This window comes from Manacus candei, unplaced genomic scaffold (genome assembly GCF_025592945.1).
Source record: "Manacus candei isolate 608988 ecotype Guabito, Panama unplaced genomic scaffold, ASM2559294v1 h1tg000009l, whole genome shotgun sequence".
Taxonomy (NCBI): domain Eukaryota; kingdom Metazoa; phylum Chordata; class Aves; order Passeriformes; family Pipridae; genus Manacus; species Manacus candei.
Genome location: NW_026138057.1, coordinates 2,561,181 through 2,584,451, shown reverse-complemented (window position 1 = coordinate 2,584,451; position 23,271 = coordinate 2,561,181). Strand labels below are relative to the sequence as shown.

Sequence of the window (23,271 nt, the reverse complement as noted above, 5' to 3'; positions counted from 1 at the left end):
ATGGGGGAGAAAAGGAGCTTTTTCCAATCAATCTGCTGATAACGGGCAGTCAGTCACAGGGAAAGAATTACAGCCTTCGGGGAAAGGGCAGGGAAGCTGCTCTCAGGGGTGATTAGCTGCTCTCAGGATGACTGGCAGCACCTCTCTCACGAGGGTGCAAAAAGAGCAAGTTAAAAGCAAAAGTGAGCGCTGCGCTGTTCGGTGGAACAAAATGGAAGTTGTGCTTTTAAAAGGCAGAGAGTTCTTCTGAAAGCTGGAATTTGGCGTGGAAATCGCTGTTAGTGCTCTTCAGTAATGTTTTTTATTTGCAGAGAAAGTCTAGCACGGCAGAGGACTTCTCCTGAGAGGCTTCAGGTACTTTTACTGCACAGAGTAAGACGGTTTGTTGCGGTTTTCTCAAACTTGATTTATTCATGTGACAGGAGCACCCCTTTGATGGGGCTCAATTAGTTTCCCCAAGCCACACTCCTCAATCTAATAATTAAAAGCATTTCTAGACTTAATCAGGTGTTGTGCCCTGGCACACACCAAGTACTCTAGGATTGAAGACTCCTGGAATTTAAACACAATTGAGCAATAGTTCTATTTTTTACCTATTCCTTAGTCTTGGGTCAGTGCCTGCTGTAACAACCTTCTTTTTCAGTCTTTTCTAAGTGAAACAAATGAATATTTTTACCATACCTCTTTATGTTTGTGTTCTTTTCTCAGTGACTTTTCCAAAACTTTAGCTTCGTACTCTGCTCTTGGATGATCCTGTGAAACAAGTCACATTCAATAAAAAGCAAAATTGCTTGTTTTCTGTATCAGCTACACATGGGCTGTTTGCAGGTTGATTTCCTGATAATTTCTGAGTTTTCTAACTGAATCCCAATTTACTTGATGTCATTCATGTCAACTGACTGTACTTAAAAAAAATGTTAAATCCTGTATCATTCACAGTTCTACAGCAGCAACTGCAGAACAATGTGGACACCCACGTGCAATGTTACAGAGATTAAATTTAATACATGAGATACACAGCAAAACCTGCAGACAGCACAGTTCATACCGAGTGACATGATGCTTGGATTTTAATTACCTACATTTTTGATAAAAATTGAATGTCATTAACTGTAATTTCAGTGATCCTCAGCTCGTGAGGGAAACAATTTTCTGCTGTAGGTTTGCAAAATACTTGGCTTTGGGATCCCAGAGAATTGTCAGTTGGGGCGTTCCCCTGATTCTGTCTTGGACAGCACCCACAGATTCTCCATGTGCATTGAAGGAGAAGGTGTAGGAAACAATTGGAAGTAAGAGACAGCCAAAAGATTCAGAAAGATTCACAGATTCACAATAATTATGCATTCATAAAAGAGTCAGAATTCAAAATTATGCGTTGGATGGGAAACAGAACGGAGCTGAAAAAAGTCTGAACAAGTGGAGAGCGGGAGGGTGTAAAGGCAAAGCAACCAGTGGGAGATCTAAAGAAAATCTGATGCTCAAAAAAGAAGAAATGGAGATCAAAAGATGGCATTCATCAGTAGACATGGAATAAAAAAGGTAGGAGCGATTTTAAAAAAAAAAAAAAATGTTTTCCAAACCTTGACTGCCTCCTTCAGGAAACCAGAAAAAACCCACGAAAAACAAGAAAAAAAAAACAAATAAACAAAAATTTGATTACTGAACAGTTGCAGATCATACTGGATTTATATTTTCAAAATTACATAAAACAGACACAGGTACAGCAGATGGCAAAAATCAGTCTACTCGTGTTTTGCATTTAGTAACATTACTGTCAGTATTGTGTGAACTTCAGGCACCCCTAAAAACACCCCAAGATGAGATACTTTGGGTTTTAACATTTCACTTGAAACCCTGATTCTTCAACATGATTCCAGCTTAAGTTTCCCCCAAATCAGAGGCAGGAGGAGCCTAAATTCGGTGCTAAACACATGACCAGATTATCCAGCACTGACTACCCAAAACACAGAATAAAATATACTGTATTAGCAGCTGCTCTGTGGGGCTGTGAACTCAGACATGAAGGGGATAGACATCGGAAAGATACACTTAATCCTCTCCACTTTCATGTGTGATAACAACAAGTTGCCAAAAATAAAAGAGCAGAATAGTGTCCAGGGAATAAATCCCCCTATTAAACCCCAGTAAACAGGTATGAACCAGCACAGCACACGGCACAGAGGCTGCTGGCACAGGGCCCCTAAATATATTAAGGAAGGGAGATAAACATATTAAGGGGAGGGAGGGGATAATTCAGACAGAAAGACTTTGGGGGCGAGGGGAACGGTGCCTGTGCCAGGCTCGGTGAGTTGGGCAGGGTTTTGTTTCACGTGAGCAGTATTTGTTGTGTATCTATTTAGAACATCTCGAGATATGACAAGGGAGGTCATAGTTCTTTTAATAACAACAGCAGGGCAAGGCTTGGGGCTGGGGGGGGGCTGGGACTGTGTTCTGCTCCAGGAAGGTGCCTCCTTTGTTTTTTTTGCAAAGTGACAGAATTAAAAGCAAAAAGGTGGGATGCAGCTTTTCAGCTTCTCCTTTCCTCCATTGATTTTGATGACCTTTTTTCATACAAATTCAGCCCTTTTCCCCTTTATGTTCTTTAGCATATTTAGTACGACCTTGGCTGGGGAATATTTTTTTTTTTTAGTCAATGAAGAAAAAACCCACCACCTCCACATTATGTCCCTCCCAATGCCCCAAAGCCCACAGGTCTGGCAGTGCTTTCTGAGGTATTTTCCAAGTCAGGGCTTGATCCTGCATCGTTAAAGTTAACAGGAATTTCTCAGTGCTTTATTTTACAGTGCTGTAACTTTATCAGCTCCGGTACATTCATCCCTGGTTTACAGCAGTGTGTGATGAATGAGGTCCTTAGCTGTTGGCACCCTGACATCAGCCCAGCAGTGAGCTCTGAGCTGTATATTCCATGCCTACACACTAGGTGTGACCCGACTACACGCTTCAAAAAAAAATAAATAAAATCACATTTTGTGGCTATACAATTACGTTTCTACGGCAACAAGGCGTACTAGTCATACCCTTGCTACAAAAAAAACCTCGAACAGCTCATGTTATAGAGATTTTCCTTTCTGCTAAACGATGGAAACATCCCAAGAATGGTTCCCCATGAGGCAAAGTCTGTCAGGTCAGGGTGAGGAGCTATTGGTAACACCACGGTGGAAGCGAAAGAGTCAGAACTGAAGGGACAAACCTCCTCCTCTTCAAACCCAGTCAGGTCCCACCTGTAGTTGAGACGCATCTGTTTTCTCTTCCAGTGTTCCATAAAGGTGGCAGCTGAAACAACAGTTTGACATGTAATACCACACAACTTCATTTTTGTTCTCTTGTATTCAACAAGTCACGTCTGTCTGGGAAATACTGATGGGTCAGGAGTCAAATGTTTTATCTAGGTAAGCTAAAAAAAAAAAAATAAAGGGCATTTGTTGCACCCACAGCTTCGTGTAGAAAGGTGCCTGCAATTTCTAAGGGGTCTAAGAAAGTCAGGCACCCAAGCTTATTTAAATATTTGTACGTGTGATTAACGGTCTTCACCTGCATATAATTTCATCCATAAGTGCAAACAAGCCTGTTTTATCTGTATAAAACGTGAGTGATTTAACTAACCTTGAACTGATGGTAGGGTTATTCCCTCAAAGGTGTCAAGATAAAGCATTTTTATATCATGTAATTACATCCATCTAAAGGTCTGAACAGTATGGTTGGCTCTAATCATCACACACACTCATGGCTGGTGGTGGGCAGGCTGTGAGAGAGGAAGCCTTTGTGGGTTTTTATCACTAAAAACACTGCCTTTTTTTTTTTTTTTTGATGGAGAAGACTTAGAGAAAAAAAACTCATTAAAGCAATTCTTGAGTCCCAATGAATGATCCCAGTCTATATCAGTCTATCTGCCCCTGAGACCGAGCGAGTTCTCAGAGGACATATTTAGATGCTGGGAATACACCAGAGTTGTATAATAAATAAGTGATTATGAAAGAGGCAAGTCTACCAAGAAATGGTGTTCCCAGGGGAGTTTCCTGCAGTGAGTATTAACAGATGTGCTCAGAAACACTCATATCCAGAGAAAAACAGAGGCAGGGAGAGGGTAAGAAAGTTGAAAAGAGAGGAAAGGACACCCTCATGACTGGAGCCAGGCTGGGGCCGTGACACTCATTCGCCTTCCAAGCGAAACTCTCACATGGAAAAGTTACAACCGAGCCTCTTCACAAGCCACAGGCTTCCTGTTAATCAGGATGGCCGTGGCTGTGCCTTAAGAGGGTCTGTGTCATGGTCCTGGAATTGCCTCCCCTCTTTCAGCAGTTCTCACGCCGGGATCCGCAGCTCCCGCGCGCAGCCAGAAACACGGAGAACGAACGGGATGTCGTTCCCTCGTGCTACTAGAAACCCTTCTGTGGCACTGGCTTACAACAGGGCAAGATGAAAAGACTGTCTGAAACACAGCCAGCTCGTGTCAGAAGCCCTCAGTGAAGGTGCCAGGGAGTGATGCAGCACTGCTCTGCCAGGAACACCTGCATTTTCATATTTCATCTGCGCTCGTTAAGCGTAAGTGGAGCTTAAAAATTCCCAAAGGTTGCTGTCCAGACGATCTTATCTGGGTTCTCTGACATTTTTAATGCCATTTAATACCAAACAGCACTGGGCTAGAGTCCATGTTTAACACTGAACTTCTGACCAGGGCTCATTTTGGTTCTATAGCCAGTTTAAGGCTTGTGGGAGCAGAGTTTGCCAGGGTGTTAAAACACCACCGCAATACAAAGAAAGCCTGGCCTAATGTTTGCTCACCTTAATACCCCTAAACTTGGGCTTATCTTCTTGCTGTGCTAAGGGTGCCCTGTGTCCTGAGCAGGTTACTTGGGTCTCCTCTGCCTCAGCTCTTCAACTGTACATGAATTCAATAATACAAGTTCAGAACTACGTGGAAAAAGTTCTTATTTTCCCAACTGGAAAAGATCTCTCTGCAACAACATTTGTTTTATGTGGTATTGCATCACAATTAAATTTTAGGTTGATTCCAAAGAACTTGAGGAGCTTCACATCCCCCTTCAAAACTCTCAGATTTTGTACAGAGCCCAGAAATTGGCTTCTGCCAGTCTTCTTTACTTTGCCCAAGACCGTAAAAAAATGGATGAAGAGACCCATGTTTGCTATGGAAAGGGAGGCAAACTGCTACTTTTTGGACAACAGGGTCAAAGATCCACGTGGGGTTCACAATAACGGTAAATAAGGGAGACAGAAGTTGATACTTGATACTTGACTCTCTGCATGAGAGAATTGGACTGTTTAAAATCTGACACTGCATCTTTCTCCTTAAATGCTGCATGGCCAGATGATGATCTGAGAGACAGCAATCCCTCCTCTCTGCTGCAAAGCTGGTTGAGCTCAACCTCCCCCCCCCACTTCCCAGCTTTCCCTCCAAACCTGCACCCCACTGTTCCCGAAATCCCTCTGTCCTAGTCCTTCTCCTTAAGGTACTTGATAATGAGCTCCTAGAATTGCATCATCTAAAACATTATCATCTCAAACAGAGACCTTGGCCAAAAAGACACTGCTTGAAATTGAATTATGCAGAATTTCCCTTAAATCTGTTCAGGTGTATGGTAATGTAAAAGCAGCTCCCAGAACAAACAAAAACTCAGGGTATATTATTAAGATGGAATATAATCCAAAACACGTTATGTTAATTCACAAGGTGTGCAGGAAGACAAACATCATCTTGTGCTGCTCTCACTGATGCTGGGAGTGTCTGGCCACCAAAACTCCTCTCCCCCAGTGCCCATGCCTGGGGATGGGGTCCCCACCCCTCCTCCAGCAGGGATGAGAAGAGCCCTCCATCACCATTCCTGAAGACCCTCTCACAAAGGTTTCACGAGAGGGTTAATACCTTTACCCAAGCTCCAGAGACAAGCCAGGAAAGGTTAAGTGATGTGCTCAAAGCACGAGGGCAGCCAGCAGCAGGAAAAATACCTCCAAAGCCACTGTTCCCACTTCAGGGTCTGCCTGCTGATAAACTTAATTGCATCTCGGAGCACGCTCAAGAATCAATGTTGCTCTGTCCTGAAGATGCTAAAGGCCATTACACTTCCCCCCCCAGAGCCCTCCCCTCAACCCCAGAGTACATTAATACATTTCTTCTGTAATGTTCTAAAGTGGAAGCTGGCTCTGCAAAGACTTTTTTCTTTCTTTTTTTTTTTTTGGCAAGCTGTGCAATCCCGTTAATGAAATTTTGACAGACCACGCAGCAGCTTTATGACAGATGCTTAACAATTTCATTTGATATTCAGCTTGAGCAACTTTTTGAATTTTAGCCTCCAGTCCAGAATATAAATTTGGGCGTGGCAGATTCGTGGGAAAGGAAAAAAAAAAAAAAAAGAAGGAAAAAAAGAGACGTTCTTTACATCATTAACTGCCTGAGTATAAATACACTGCTTTATCTCTTCTTTTCCTTCCTGTTGTAAGTAATTAAAAACTTAACATGAAGGCATAGATCTTCTCACCCCAGAGAGCCATGAAGACTGAGAAGAAGACAGTTGCAGGGTTATCAAACAGATGACTCGCACGGGCAGTCGCACAGGCAGAGCTCATCTTCCAGTAGCTGCACGTTCTGTCACACAGGGGGCACATGGTGATGTTGTTCCTCTGGTCACACATTTCCATACTGCAACAAAGCAACGAGATGTGGGAAAAGCATGGTCAGTGTGGCTCCCTCTTCATGCTCTGAGGGTCTTTTCTCCTCTGGTGGTCTGTAGGACCATCAGAGACCACTCAGAGAACTCAGAGCAGTCCTGTCTGTAACCTCCACCGTGGCAGGGGCTGAAATCCTCATGGCTGCTGATCCCTTTTTACTATAGGATCTTACAGAATAAAATAAAACTGTTCTTGTTTTGAAATTCTAACTACAGTGATAGATAAGGTACAAGTATCAAGAGACTGGAGTTCAACCAATTTATCTTCTCTGTGTTCCATCTGTGTAATAGCAACAGTGACCCTCCCTTTGACTTTCTTTAACTGTTGGAAGCAGTACAAAGTAGTCTTAATGAATTAAAAAAAAAATAAATCTATTTTTCTGTATCCATTATCTGCTTTGTTATTCAGGGCTCATGGTTGTTGTACAAACCATGTAATTTGCATCTCCAGCTTGATGATGCATGAAGGGCAAATAATGCAAAATCAGAGGGCTTTAAAAACATCATAATGCAAAACTTACTAAAGGATTAAAAATAGGAGGACATCAAGACTTTGTTAATCTGATCACAGTTGCTTATTTCAGCGATGTACATGCTCCATGCATCTCTAAGTCACACAATGTCCTCCCTCAGCACTTTGTGCTGGGAAGCACCAAACCCCATCATTAGCAGTATTTTGTTGGTTTGTTTTAACATAATGATCTCAGTTAGGAAAAAAAAAACCAACTACCTGAGCAACTGGCCAAGAATTATTTGTAGCACATCAATGCAAACTCCACATGTAAAATTAACAATAAATGCTAACGAGATTAAAATGGGCTCTTTTGTGCCCTTGGTAGGGGGTATTTCTAAACATTTCTAAAGGAAGATAACTCTGAGTTTCCAGTGCCCTCCAGCAACAGAATCTATTTATTTATTTATTTGTTTTACCTGGGTATGTTCTCATCCACAGTGGCACAGCCATAGAGGAAAACGATAATCCCGACAATGGAAGCTGGAATGAGCATTTGTGTATAAACTCCCAGCCAGGCAAAATATAGCCCAATCTTCTCTCCAAAGTATTTTCTGAAATAAATTTTTAAAAAAAGAAATGAGAGAGAGAGAGAGAGAAAAATGTTTCCTATTTCTTAAAATAAAACGGGGCTAAAATTATGAATCACAGATGGATTAAGCATGGAGAAAGTAAGATCTGATGACCTGTGGGAATTTTTTTCTTCTCAGAGGACTCTCTTTCTCATGATGCTTGGAGTTCATCCAGAGATACAGGCACCATGAAAACAAGCCAGCCCAACTAGTCATTTCCCCCCCCCCCCACGTTTCTGCTCTGCAAAATTGGTATCTTTAGATCTTCTGTGAGCGAATCCTCTTAAAAAAAGCACCTCGTTTTCTTCAGAGAGTCTCCTCACGAGCAAACAGAATTGACTCAAAATTAAAAAGCTTTCGCTCTAGGCGGGATGCACCAGCACGTTCTAAACTCACACAAAAAACTCCTTTTCTCCCAGTTTCCCATTCTCCAGAATCCCCTGGGGTGGCACTGAGGGCACGGACACCCCGCCTGGACACCCCCATCAGCACCTCTCTGCACAGCTTCACCTCTGCCCCGGGAAAACACGATGTTTAAGGGCTCAACTCTCACCTCACCAGGTCGATTGGCTGGTATTTATAAAACACCCCGTAGCTCGCCCACTCCTCACACAGGAGCTGCAAAACAGAAAGGAGAGGTGAGAGCTGAAGGAGCAGCGTGTTCTCCTTTGGCCCCAGCAAACTGCAGAGCTCACAATGGTGGTGGTGGGGGGGGAGATTTCTGGTCTCACCCCGTTGTGGTTTCAACCCACACAACATGCCAATGCACTCGGTCTGCATTAAGTATTAAAAAATAAATGTGCTGATTTGGCAAGCTCTAACACAGTGATGAATTCTAGCACATTAAAAGGTTCTTCAGCAACTGGACTGATGGATAACCACAGCAGAGACAGGGAGAGCAGTCCTGGGTTTATGCTCCGTAGCAGAATGGATGTGAAAGATGAATATGCTTTGAGCTTTTAGAAGACAGAAAAAAAAATTAGGATAAACTGGTTTGTTTTTGCTATACAAACTATATAATTCAGCATCCATCAAGAGGTGCTGGGCAGAGGTGCCTCGAAGGCTGCATTTAGGATGTTTTTCAGCTTTAAGCCACAGGAACCCAACGATTTCCACTCTTCCTTTTGGTTAGGATATGGCCCAAGGAAAACAATGGTCCCCATTACTGATTTAAAAAATCGAATCCCTCGCAAAAATAGGTTCCTTTGAGACCTTCAACTTATCCTTTATTTTGTAAAATATGTAAATAGTTCTTCCCTGATTATTTTATTTATTCTGTTCAGCTAACGGAGTGAACAAGAAACCCAAAAAATACTGAAGAAGATGAACTGGGCTCTCAGGCCACCCAGTACCTCCTCTGTGGGGGAAGAACAGCTTTATATCTGCTTGTGAGGTCAGATCTCCCTTTACTGCTTCTCTCCCTGCTTCATAAACTTGGTAAATGCTCCTGGAGCAAGCACTGATATTTCAAGGAGACCCTTGGACGGTCACTTCTGTTTTTATTAATTCAACAACACAATCGCTTCCCCCTCCCCCCCCAAATGTAAGAGCATAAACTGATTATTGCTGAGGTATTTATTTTCACTGAATGTGGGGTAATGAAACAAAAAGAAGATGTCAGAGCTTGGTTACACAACCCTCCACGGGTGGGGTGAGGGCTGCACACCCCGTGCAGCTTTGCAAGAAACCCAAAGGGGAACCGAGACCTAAACCAGGATCGTCAGAGGGAGGGCAACATGATGAATTCTGTTCACAGCAAACAGCCCAAACAGGATGTTATTCCCTAAATATACAGGCTATTTTATCATGAGAACCTTGACAGATATCAAACTCCTCCATCTCCCCAGGGAAAGGAAGGGCAGACCAGAGCCTGACCGCTGCCCGTGCCCGTTCCTCCCGCTCACACTTCTATCACGGAGAAGTCACGCAGCCAGCAACTGTTTCTAGAGCAGTTTTGGAACCCTCCTGCCAAACAAACCACTAACACAGACTTTCCAAGCTCAGCTGCCGTACTTCTCAGGCAAATGGTTCGAGTCATTATAAGAAAAAAAAGAAAAAAAAAAAGCAACTCCTTAACTTTTACAGAAACGTGACGTCAAAAATGTTAAGTGGACTGTGGGTTTTCCCCTCAGCAATACAAAATCATTAATCTTTATTAATTTCCTTACAACAGTAAAGGCAGAAACTGAATCCTAACAGCAGGCCTTTATTAAACAGCAACATTCTTGTATATTTTGTTTTTATTCTGCTTTAGGTTTCTTTTAACCACATTTTCCATAAGTTTAAGGCCCGTTGCACATGTCTGGGAAGCAACGATTTGGGGCACCTTGACATCCATGTGCACTCTGCTTTAATTTCTTTTTTACAACTAAGTCTGTGCTGTAAATTGGATTCCTTTTCTGTGATCTAAGCTTGTCAGGCATATCAGGAAAATACTCAGCTAAAGGGATTTTGCATCAGTGCCATGTTTTAGTTTTGTGCAACTCGAAACCAAATTTGTGTCTAAAGTACAAATGAATTATCTCATTTATCCTGACATTTATCAGCCTGATATTCAAAGCACAGCTTCAAAGACGTGATTAGAGGAGATCAGTGCACTAGACCTAAATATTTACTTCATTTCTATGCCTCAAATCTTTAATTTTCTTGTTAAAAAAAGGCACAGACCTAGCTTTGCACTGGATTAGATTAAAGAAAGCTTCGAGAAACCAGAAGAAACACGCCAAAAGACACCAAAAGATTATTTGAGGGAACTTAAAGTCAAAAGCCAAGGTAAACACTTCCAAACACACAAGGAACTTGTGAAATGAGTGAATTTGTGAGGTTTGAAATGCTAGCAGTGAAGAAGATAATCCAGACACTTCCATAAAATATGGACTTTAATCCTATTTTTGGTTGGGTGTTGTGTTGCTTAAAGATGAAATGACAGGTATGTGGTATTTTTAACACAAATCAATAGAGGGAGGGGGACAACATCCACTGTCCTTTGATGAGCCATTTGCACCTTAAAGGCCCAGCAGACTGTTAATTTTGGGTACCTATTTTTATATGTCCAACCTGCAAGTCTTTGGATCTCCTTTTCCTACGAGAAATGCACGTCCAGAGCATTTCTTTGGAGACGAAACCACGAAACAAACCGGAAAGGCAAAGTTTCAGGTCTAAAAGCCACCACATGACACCCAAATTTAGCAGCTCCTCCTGAGAGAACTGGTTGTAACCTCTCTACTTCAGGTTTTGTCTGACACACAGAGACAAAAGCCAGACTTCTTCAGGGAAGTGTGATGGGGAGGGTGGAGTAACCGCACTTTGAATTTAAGAAATCAACATTTCCACAAAGGGCAAAAATTTGTTTTTCTTTTTCTTATGAAAAGTATTTCCTTAGAATAATTCCCACTTGTTTTACCGCAATAAACTGATGTCTTTCACTACACAGACAATAAAACCACAATTTAAACCATGGACTGAAAGGAAACGCTGTGCATCCACAGGGCAGTTTCTGCCTGAAGAGCCCACATTAAAGCTTTGCTGGGGACCTCTTATTCCTGATAAATATCCCACATTTATCTTTCCCAGTCACTTTCATGCTTGTGTTTTCAGGTGCTTCCTCCCCCCCACACCAGTTCTGATCCTCACACTGCAGATCAGCAGCAAATTAATTCAGCAGAGTTTGCAGTGCTGAGACCGGAGTTTGCCATGGAATGAAGCAGGATTTGTATCTGATACAGATACCAGAATGTGACTGAGCATATTCTCATCAGAGCTGGCCTGAAATCATCTGAACTTTAGGAGGAGTCACACAGAAATGCTGTCAATATTCTTACTAACGTGGCATGAAACGTATCACTACCGAGCTGGGTACTTTATACATATTCCTTATTTAGACATACCATATACACTGCTTATTTATACATGTTACACTGCATTCCACATTTTGGGCAAATTTAAAAGCTGGGAAGTACTTCTGCACTTCTACTGCTTGGCATTTAGTGCCTTTTTTGCAGTATTTTCTGTGGAATCTTGGCAAACATCCAGATTGCAACAGGTGACTCTTCAGGCTGGGACTCTTGTGAATATGTTAAACCCCCTCTGTATCAACTTACTTTTCTGTCATTGGGTTCCACGTTTTCACCTTCATAGTCACCCTTTAAAAAAAGAGAAAATCTGCGTCATTCAGTGAGTTGTGCCCTGGACTGCTCTGTATTTGCATTCCCCTGTATCCCACTCACTTAATGCATCAAAACCAGAAAAAGCAAGCTGTAAAATAATGCTGTATTTTAGGAGTCCATTTGTCATGGCACACTTCGTCCTCTGTCATCAGGCACATTAAGAAAGAGTAATAGTGTCTGTCACTGGGGGAAAAGGAATGAATAAGTGATAAAGGTGGCCTAAAAATGTCAGGGGAAAGGATGTGGTATTGCCATGGTATTTGGGGTTCAGCTCAGTCCACTTGAAAGAGAAGAAACCAGCTGAGAGAGCTGATCCCTATCCAGATCCAACCACTCAGGGCTGATTAGATTTGAGGTTTTAATTTGGAGCTATTTTTAAATAAGATGAAGGAGTAAACTAAGACAATAAATAACTTACATACAAGACTATCAGTAGCTGTCTAAAGACGTGAGGCAAGAACATGCAGAGAAGTTTATTCAGCCTTTCTTGATTTCTACATGATACGGCTGCAGTTTGAGAGTCCTGACATTCATGATAAACATCAGGCAGATAAAGAGGCTGTTCTGTTCCTGGTTACTCCAAGACAAAATTCTCCCAGTCCCATGTGAAAACAGTGTGAGTGTGGGGAGCAGAAAACCGGGGAGACACGTTTCATCCTCACATCCCAGGCCGGAAAACCGGCACCAGGCTCGACAGCCCTCGGATGCTCACACAGAGAGTGACTGCCACGTCCCCTTGACATCTGTTGAGCTTTTCTGAGTGTGTGTTTGTCAGTTCTAGCTGCACCTCGAACTTCTAAGTAAAAATGCCATCAGCATCCAGCTGTGTGCCCCTCTGGCGGGACGGGGACCCGCAGCCCGGGTATGAGCGTCACCAAAATTCCTCAGCCCTCAATAACCCTCTTCACAAGCACCACAGTTGAACACACTCTTGACATCTTAGTGAACTGCCCAAAAGCAGGTTTCATCAGTTAGAAGGTCTGCAGTCACACCCAGTCCCAGGAAATATGTTACTTCAGAAAATGCTCATGGTTTTTGCTCCAGTGGCAACCGATGGCACAGACACACAGCTCCTGACACCTCCATGCAGCCAGGGGGGATTCAGGGAGGCAACGAGGGAACCAGCCCTTGGTGCCCCAGGAATAAATATGTTTCCCAGCACTGCTGCCAGGGATCTCCTGAGCAGAAGGTCAGAAAATAACAGAAGTATTTAATTTGCTAAACCCCCCGAAACAACTCTTCTAACGTTACGTTCCAGTGCCACTCACGATCACCAAATGTAAGACAGAGGTGGGGGAATCCACTAAAACTGAGCAGAACAATGGAAACAACCTGCAGGAATTCCTACAGTCGTGGTACAAGCGAGCAGGAAGTCAGGAACCAAAACACTTTTGTCTGGGATGATGCCATTAACACGTAACGCACGAAGGGTTTTTTGGTGACAGGCAGCAGACACGTGAAATGTATTACAAGATCACTTACATCATGCAGGGGATATGCAGCACTGTAAACTCCATTGGCAAGCAGACTGGTGATCCCTTGAAAAATAAAGACATAATAGTTATTTATAATTTCAAGGCTAGACAGTCTCACTTTATCATCCTTCCTGGAGATTTCCCTCAAAATAACAGTCATTTGATTGGATAATGATTTTTCTGTCATCTCATTCCTTCCCATGTAGTTTCATTTTTAATCATATAGGTTATTATACACGACTCATTTTATGAAATGGAAAACTGCAGAGAGCAAGAGGAAGTCATATATATTTGAGAATCAAGAAGTAGAAGCCAATGACTTGAAATTAGTCATTAAAATAAATTACATTTTCTGAAAAGTCAGTTTGATTTAAGGGCAAGCCTGAAGATTTGAAAGTGTAGCAGAAGGCTGGATCACAAGGAGGATATGGCTGGAATTGATGGCACATGGAAACACACATCCACACACATCACCCACACAGAGTTTTGAACTGAGATTTCAGATTGATCAGAGAAATTGTAGGGAAAGCCTTTGCGAAGACCTTGGCGTAATACTTACCATATTTACCACATTTTCGTCTTTTATTTAAAAGGGTAGTTTCCTTCTTTCTTCCCTCTCCTTTCCCTGTTTACACATCCGTTTATTAGTGAACATGCATGAGGCTGAAAGCAATTAATGCTTCATCTATAAATGTACGTGGCACAAGGGGCTGTGAGGCATCCTGCCTTCCCAGGGCTGGGATCCCCCTCATCCATAAGAGGATGGGTGGGGCAGGAGGAATTAAACGTGTAAGTCTGGAGGAGCACAACACTGCAGCTCCCTGCACCATTCCCAAAGGTTGGGAACCTGGACTTTGAAGGGTTGAAGCTCATTACTCCTCTAATTCTCTGCTGACATTAATACAGGAACTTCTGATCATGGTGCATTAACCACGTCTGGAGGTGTCGTGTCATCCGTCTGGGGAGTCAGTGAACCAGTTCTGGGTGCTGAATCAGGGCTAAGGCGAGCACTTGCCTTTGTGCAAGGCAAGGGTGATTAATGCCAACTGGGGAAAAAAAAAAATACCTGGCCACTGGCACTGGGGAGAATTCAAAAGGATTTTAAAAAAAAGAAAAGAAAAATGATGTGCTACAGTGTGCTCTGTGTCACCCATCAGTGCATTGCTAAGAAAAGAGTGTGGGACTGGACATGAAAGAACAGCAACTATGAACCAGGAACCACTATGAGCCACTATGAACTATGAACACTGTAGGTTCACAGAGTCATTTCTGATTGCTCTTGAAAGGGGAATTTTTCAAGTTCATTAACATTTTCGAGATACTAATCACCTGCTGGAGGAACAGCTCCAGGAGTGCTCAGTATCTTGCAGTATCATTAATTTTCAAAGCCCTATTTAAGATTATACAGGTCTATGAATTGTCTGCAAATGTTCTGGCAGAAACAACTGGTGAGCAGATAAATTATTTTTCTAGGGCCGTGTGACTGAAAAAGGAGCTACATAATCCCCCCCCTCTACATTTAACAATGAGGACAGAGTCACATTTTCACAAATTTTCAAAATAAATAACAAAGACCGCAGTGTTCCCTGGGCAGCTGCCTTTTTTCCTGCTGGGCAGCAATGTTGCAGCATTATCTGTGTTTGCTCAAATCTGTTTGCTGGGTTGTAACCCAGCATTCCAGCACTGGAACACAAAGGATGTGGCTGAGTTATGCTGAGTGCCCATGGCTGGGCTGGCCTGGCCTAAGGATGTTTTTATTAGGTATATTGTGTGGCCTTGCCACTCTTAGGCAGAAGAACGATCCAGGAATCCTAACACTCTACCATCCTTCAGCCTCTGCCTTATTCAACTAATCCTTAATGTGTTTCCCATTTCTGGACCAAAAAAAAAAAAAAAAAAAGAAAGAAAGGAAAAAAAAAAATCAAGTGAGAAACCAACTCCAAGGCAAGAATTCAAACTGAGCTGTGTGACCTTCCCCTTTCAAGAGTGCAACGACGTAATTTCCAGTGAAAATGATCCAGCACCAGACTTGAAAAGGGTCCTGAAAGTCACAGATTAATTTGGATTTCCCAGGCTACAGAGAACAGCACTTCTGTTAATACTGGCTGAACACCAAAATTCAGTGTATATAAGGAGTCAACAATTGTACATTGTATGTTGTTACTTCAACACAAAAGCCAAAGCATGGAAATGATTTCTGGCATGGTTATTCTTCTATTATCTGCTGTCTTTCTAAGCAGCTGATGGGTCAATATTGAACAGAACTACCTGTAATTCAAGTTCTCATTGTTTTATTTAACTGCTTGTAAGCAAATAAACGCTATAACAGATTTCAACAGTTATGAAACATTTTCTCCCATGTTCATGCACTTTGCTCATAGGAATTTGTTTGGGAATTCACCCTTCTAGCTTATTTATTTTGATTTACCATTAACTATTTGTTAACTTTGGTCCCATGGTCAAGTACGTGCCTAAATATGTATAAAATAAAGTTTATAACAGCTGAACAGGATAAGCTGCCAACAAATCTTTAAGGTGACCTGATTTGCAATTCATGTTTTACCTGCATTATGAATTTAATTCCTACAGCACAAACCCTAAGGCTGAAGTCCTAAAACTATTGGTCATGGCAGTAGAAACTCTACACCCTGTGTAGAAAAACAACTGTTTTGAGGGCCAGATCCAGTGCAAGGCTTAGTCCTTGGCTGTTCCACTGGAGTAATCTCAGTTCCACTTAGGACAGCGTTTTGGGCAGTCATCAGTTAAGACCATTCCACTCAAGGCACTGAAAAGACACACCCCTATAAAATGTGAGGTTCCTGTTTAAAGGGATAATGGGCCAAGACTTTCACTGCAGTTGTTGAAATTCGTGGTGATAACCCTCATCCATTTCAGTGGGGGTAAAACTGAGCCAGGGCAGAGCACAGCTTATTCACTGGTCTGTATCAGCAGCCAGCTCTGCTGCAAAAGCCCTCAGTAACATCTGCAGGGGCTGAATGCTCACTTACCATTTAATTTAGAGTCGAATCTCCAAAGTCACATTTGAAAAAATGTCAAAGAGCTACGCTGATTGAATCAAATTTCCAAATAAAACAATTACATCCACGTACATCAAATTAGAGAGCAGGGGAAGAACCTAAACTCCACAGCCATTTACAACGTGCAATTGTTTTCAATACCTGAAAATGATATTGATCTTAAAGCTAAATAAAGTTCCTTACCCATGCTATATTTTGCTTTGGTACATGTTGTTCTTTTCAATATTTCATAGACCTGCAGGAGCAAAACAAAAGAAAGGAAAGGGTTACTCCAGACACTGCCAGTGAAAAAGCACAATCTTTCTGTGTACAGCTCCAATATTGGCAAAACCAAGATGTCAATGAAGTCATCACTCTTTACTAAAAGTCATGGCATTCAGGAGAGCAGGGCTTGGAGCTTTCCACGCCGAGTTATCCGTGCAAGGGAGAAATGCTTAACTAAATAGCCAGCTACCAAGAGAATTGATCGGGGGGAAACGGGGCTGCATCTACCCAAAAATGCTATTTTTGCTCGTGTTAGGCATTGACTGAAGATCAGGAGCCCTCTTCTCCCCAGACCAGCTCCTCCTTCGCCTCCAGTGGCACAGGCTGGCCCCGGTCCAAGGGCTCCAGCAGAGCTTCGGTCTCACGGCGCGTACACAGCACGCAGCCGTTTATCAAACGGGACTAACACGGGCTGACCTTAACATTTCTGAGCCTGCCTGACCTCAGTGGCAGAGCAGACGTATTTATTTTGGGATTTATTGCATTTATTGTCAAATAACCTTTGCACGGCTCAGCGGGCTGCCCCAGAGGTCGAGCTCTCGGCCGCTCCCGGGCAAGGCAGGCACCCGGCCGGCACGAGGCTGGCAGGGGAGCAGGCAGCACAGGAAAATCGGGAGCAAGAGCATCTGCTGCCCACTGCCTGGCCTGTTCAAGGAGTCAGGGACTGGTTTCCTGGCTCCCTAATCCATGTGCTAACTCGGCTGCTGCCCAATTCACGTGAGGGAGCAAGCGAGGGCACCCGGGGCAAGCCCCACAGCTCATCTGCCTGTTGTCTTGTAACCCCGGCGAGTTAAAGGGCTGTCACAGAGAGATTTCCACTTGTAAGTTCTTTTTATTTTCTTTTTTTAATAACTAAAAGGTCTTGGGCTTAGTTTCTATCCAGCAAAGACTCACGGGTAGTGACTAGATTCCTGCTCACTCCGCAGTAGGTGGAAGGGTCAATATTTGCACTGTGGTTCAAAAATACGTATGAGGGAGGCAGGGGAGAACTTTTAAGAAAGAGGAATACAAATAGAAAGGAACACAGGATAAAATGGTGTTGGGAAGCATTCAATATGCCCTTCATTGCTGGGTGATTTTTACAGGGATTTAAAACAAGGCAGCACACCACTAGCATTACTGATATATGTCCAGTGTTCCTTGAGTAGTTTAAAAAAAACCCTATCCCTCCTCTTCCTCTCAGCCTCTGCTACAAGCTACTGTGTCAGTCCATCTTTTAGTTAGTCTTGCTCACCCTCTTGTCATACAGTGCCATCTTGTCTTTCTGTCTTGCTCAGCCTGCTATCACAAATTTTAACTCTTCACTTGCTCCCTTAAGTTCCTTCTACTTACAAGGAAGTAGTACTTAGATCTAGACATTTATAAAAGAAAGCCTACAATCTGTTCCTTTTTGGTATTTACTTTTTCAATCTCGAGTTAAATGTTTTTATCTCAAACAAACCAAATCAATGTTTGTCCTTTTCCTTCCCATTTCTGTGCTGCTGCATCTGCCTTCCCTGGCCAAGCTCTCTTTGTCCTGATAACCTGCACTCACATCAAACCACTGCACTTCAAGCCAGAGGGGAACTACGTTATAGAATACTAGAATACGCTGGAATTTCAAAGAGGGAAAGTAGAGTTAGATATCTCACACCCCTTATCACCTCAGCAATAAAAGGCAGCTCTAAACTGTGATATAAGCTCTTTTTGAAACCACTCAGCATCCCACAAGGCTAATGCTAAATACAAGATAAAAGCAGGACTGCAGTCACATTCCAACACACCAGTTAGGGGCAGTGGAATGGGGCAAAGAGTCCATGTTATACTTTGAAAAGTGTTGCAGCAAGTGCTGCTTGGCACAGTCCCTTCCAGCTGCCCTGAATGTCTGTTCAATTCCCCCCTCAGTGGCTTCTTCCCCACTCTCTGTAAGTCAGATAAAAATCATGTACCTCAACGCTTTTAATACCATCCTAGAGAACTCCCCCCTCCTCCCAAACTGTAACTAATATTCCCTGTAAATACCTGGCTGTTCCATTGGAATTTCTCTTGGGGTATTTCCCAGTATTTTGCAAAAAGAGTAACATCATAGTTACAAAAAGGTAAATGAGTCAACAGGGGCGCAGGTAGCTGGTGGCAGAATCTAAATATCCCTTTCTGGTGATATCTCTACTAAGAAACTGTGTCCCAGATTAAATGTGAACTAGAAAGGAGATCCAAATGATTTTCCAAAAAGCAGCAGCCTGTTAGCATCAAACACTATTCAGCACAGAAGCTAAATGTGGAAATGCTTTATTTATAATTTTAATAACTGATGGCACAGGAGAACCCTGGCATTTGGTTAAGAAAAGCAAACTTGAACAAGCATTGTATTAAAGCTGGCAAAGGGGCTGCTAACACAACAAACAATTAAGGCACTATCCACCATAAATTATTTATATTCAGTACTTACTATAGTGCTTCTTGTTTTGCTGTCAAAAAAGGAATCCTTGTCAGACAAATCAAATCTGTTAAAAGATTAGAAGGAAGTCCATTAGGTTAAAAAAAAGAGTCAGTAATTTCCTGCTCTTGTTGACCCCTTCAATATTTTCATTTCTCCAGGGGGTTTCTCAAAGCTACCACTAAAGAGCAGCTTGTAGAAAAACTGTTGAAAAGAAAATCCAGCCCAACTCCCACAATTTAAAGAGGCTGCTTATACATTTTACTGAGTTTGTATGTTTAGGGGATTTTCTGCACAGAAGAGACTGTTGATGCTCATTGAAGCTGAATTCCTGACCACTGCTGGCCTTGAATGTCCCCTAATCATCTCCACATTTTCCTCTGTGCCTGAAACACCGTGGGGCCACTCCTGCCTCCCTTACTCAGCAAAGACACAGCTGGTCTCCCTGAAAAAGCCAAACAGCAAAAGGCACATCCACACCCAAGCTCAGGAGCATCTTTTGGACCTCCTCTGAGCCACCAGGCTCCTTCACTGCAGGAACATCCTACACTCAATAAACACATTTCCTGCAAGTCCAACACCGTGTCAGATGTCACACACATTGACTGACCCAACTCACACACACAACTCCATCAGTGTTCTGCACCCCTTGATGAAAAATTAAAAATACTGTAGGTACAGTGAAGAAATCCTGCCCTGGGACTTATTTGTTCCAGCTGGCACATCCCTAAACACAGCCTTCAAAGTGACTCTGCTGGGACTCTGGTCAAGGAAGAGCAGCAAAGCAAAGCAATTCAGGGCAGCAGAAACTTTGGCTGGACCCCACCTTATGATTTTTTCCTACACCCACATTTACAGCTGTTCTTACTGATCTGAGATCGATGGCAAAGCCACCAGTGACTTCATAAAGCTTCAAAGGCAAGGCCTGGCTTGGCAGAACCTGTGTCATCTGCCCACACCAGATAAATGAAATTACTCTAAAAAAAAAAAACTTATCAGCCCACATCTCTGGCTACAAATTTTACTGAGCATTTTATTTTATGTGGAAAAGAGACCATTGCAAACCACATTGTAAATCGTGTTTGGCAGTTGAAGTGTACGGTTATATAGTGCCACAAGAGCAGATAAAACACACAGAGATTTCACAGAGTGGCTCTACAAAGACTCAGTCCTCAACAGTGAGCAAAAAAAAAAGAAAATCCCCAAAAACCTAAATTCGCTGCAAAATGGAGCAGTAATCCCTATCGAAGTGTTGGTGCTTGTTTCTCCATTCACCTCTTGGTGCCTCAGCTGCCACCAGGGAGGCTGGAACCTGCTGATGTGGAAATTTAGGGAAAGCTTTCACTTACAAGTGCTGCTTCTCTCTGGAGAAGGGGTAGGAGAGGCGCTTCACCGTCTGAGGTTTGTGTTCTGCCACTTTGGGCTGGATGGGCTCTGTTATTTTTTGAATGACAGAATTAATCTTTTTCAGAAGACCGTGGGTCTGGTTGATCTGATACATCTGAAGGGGGGCAAAGGGAAAAACAGTAAAACTCCATTGGTTTTTTGGTTTTCCATAAGTCAGGGTGAACTGTAAGGAACAAAGCAGCAATTAAATAAGTACATCCCAACAAACAATCAAGGAGCACGGGCTACCTTCTTGAAATCATTCAGGATGACAGAGATGGATGGGAAAGTCAAAAACCAAGGCAAGCAGAGGAAACCTATTGCTTTTCCACTGAGACAAAACCTGGCCAATGATTGATTCCAAATAATCAGCATTTGGCTCCTGAGGCCAAATGGTTCCTCTGGCTTTTACAATTTTTTGTGTGCAGTGGAACAAAGAAATAAAGGAGCTACAGGGTCCCTCTGCAAAACAACTCTCCCAGGGGGCTTTCCTGGGAATACTGGTTGTATTTCAGGAGTCTCACCCCTTCCATATAAATGAACCAAAAAAATCTTGTATTGCCAACTGCAATTCTGTAGCACTGAATGCAGGAGTGGTGTTAGCAGGTCAAAAAAGAGGATTATAGGCTTCCCTCTCCAAGCCACAGAAACTACGTGCAGATCCATGGCAGGGCTCCCACCACAGGAAGATCAGCTGGAAATAAGGGTTTGGGGATCTGAGGGTGTTGCCAGGCACGTGGCTTCTCCTGGGCAATGTCTGCAGGGTTAGGTGGCCTCTTCTACACACAAAAAAACCCCCTCACAAAATACCCACCTGAACTTTACTTTTGTGGCAAAGCAGCTTTAACCACAGGATGGCAACAGATTTTTTTAACCTCATTGTGCTTCTGACTAAAATGGGTGGTGAGTGAGGCAATAATGGGGATTAATATGAAATCCAAACCAAAAGTGCAGTTTTTCTGTTGTCATAAATGATGCTGGGCTTTGAGACTGTCTCTTGCTCCATTATAGACTTCCCTCTGCAGTCTGGGACACGCACTTAGTCTGTGTTTAAATATTAATCCATCTCTAAGCTGTGCTCACTGAACAGGTAGCCATCTATCGTGGGTGATTTAGAATTGATGAAAATATACTGTCATCTCTTTAATGGTATTTCAAATATTCTGAAAGGCAATTTATTTTGTGGGAGAGTGGCCCCCAACTCCTGCGAGCGTGACTCACGATGTACATGAACAGTCACCACACCCAGTAAGACAATTCCTTATGTTCATTTTCAAAAGTCTGGTGCTTCAAGTGAGAAAAAAACGTCCAAAACACACACAGAAATTTCATCATCAACTGCAACCTCTTCTTTTAAAACACACTGAGGATGACATCACTCTCATCATGTACAGATAGTGGTAGTGGACAGAAATTCTTGATTTCCATTCCTCCTTCCCCTTATTCTTCCTGCTACCCCAGGTAAGTTTGTGACTCTCATTTTTGGTGCAGATTAGTTAATTATTTTTAAAATGCTCGTGGGAATTAAAAAAAAAAAATTCAACATCATTAAGGTGCTCTGAGGTGAGCATATATTTAAAATAAGCCTTCAGGAGGAAAAAGGAAAATCATGACTCACCTTCTTTGTGGGCATCTTGAGCTTAAGAAATTCTGCCTCCCGACACAATACATTCCATGGTGCGTGTATTTTCACAAATCCAATCCCATGGATTTTAGTCTTTAAAAAACAAACAAACAAACAAAACAACAACACAAAAAAAACCAGGAGAAAAGGTTACTGATGAGAGAAAATTAAATATTTTCCCCCTTGTGATTGATACGTATTTAAGGAACAATCAGTCCATTACGGCCAACGTGATAAACCTCATTTGTTTGAGACAGCTGGTTTCTAACAACAGGACAATCACTGAACACCTCACTGTGCTGAGCTGCCATAAAATGTGACTCAAAAATGCCATTGTCTTCCAGAACAACTACCACAAGGTTAAACAGATTAAAAACTGTTCGGGAAATAAAAGCTAATGCCTATGGACACGAATACAGGCAAAGCCAGTTAAATGTGAAGCACAGGCATGCAGCCAAATGGCATGATTTTGTGAGTGAGTTGTAATTACTGGGGCTGAGAGAGCCTCCTGAGAGCTGCCCAGTGTCTCAAAGGAGCGGCCTCAGAACCGAATGTGAGTTATTTACATTAAAACACTACACATTATGATCAGGAAAACCGGTGGGAAGAACTCAACAGAACAAAAGGAAAGAAGGACAGAAGTTAATGACAGTGTTAGTGGTGTTCTTGCAGCCCACTAATTCTCTGAGCTCTGGACATGGATGTTTGCTCCTGGCACTCCCACATACACCCATGTTTACTCCCACTGGAGCAATCATTTCAAAGGCACTGGACAAATGATATCAAACCAGGAGGCGTTCAGCAAACAGAAGAAAAATGACCTTTAATGCATCTTTCTAACCTTGCTGCTGTACCAGCTCAGGCAGTACAATAATGAGCTCTCACACAGCTTTACTCCTCAGTGGATTTCCAGAAATTGGTTAATCAGAGGACCAGAGAATGGTTTGGGTTGGAAGGGACCTTAAAGATCATCCAGTTCCAACACTCCTGCCATGGAAAGACCAGGTTGCTCCAAGCCCTGTCCAGACTGTCTTGTTTTAATCAGTTATTTTTGGACATTAAACCATTGACCACAACTCTGTGTGTGCCCATCCAGGCATTTCATTGAAGAGAGT

The 23,271-nt window shown here is 42.6% G+C and overlaps 1 protein-coding gene across 3 annotated transcripts in view; it reads right to left on the bottom strand.

Annotated features, from left to right (window-relative positions):
- Positions 1 to 23,271, bottom strand: part of ANO1 (anoctamin 1) — an 80,230-nt gene that overhangs the window by 18,709 nt on the left and 38,250 nt on the right. For 2 of the 3 annotated variants that reach the window (XM_051776931.1, XM_051776929.1), the window contains exons 4-15: positions 22,151 to 22,249; positions 20,496 to 20,647; positions 19,159 to 19,213; positions 16,650 to 16,701; positions 13,988 to 14,053; positions 13,436 to 13,491; positions 11,888 to 11,929; positions 8,341 to 8,405; positions 7,635 to 7,769; positions 6,516 to 6,676; positions 3,212 to 3,294; positions 682 to 753 (exon numbers count right to left, since the gene is read on the bottom strand). In XM_051776931.1, coding sequence (XP_051632891.1) covers positions 682 to 753; positions 3,212 to 3,294; positions 6,516 to 6,676; positions 7,635 to 7,769; positions 8,341 to 8,405; positions 11,888 to 11,929; positions 13,436 to 13,491; positions 13,988 to 14,053; positions 16,650 to 16,701; positions 19,159 to 19,213; positions 20,496 to 20,647; positions 22,151 to 22,249 — 1,038 coding nt within the window. The remainder of the gene's footprint in view (positions 1 to 681; positions 754 to 3,211; positions 3,295 to 6,515; positions 6,677 to 7,634; positions 7,770 to 8,340; positions 8,406 to 11,887; positions 11,930 to 13,435; positions 13,492 to 13,987; positions 14,054 to 16,649; positions 16,702 to 19,158; positions 19,214 to 20,495; positions 20,648 to 22,150; positions 22,250 to 23,271) is intronic. The other variant, XM_051776930.1, reaches the window with a different exon arrangement.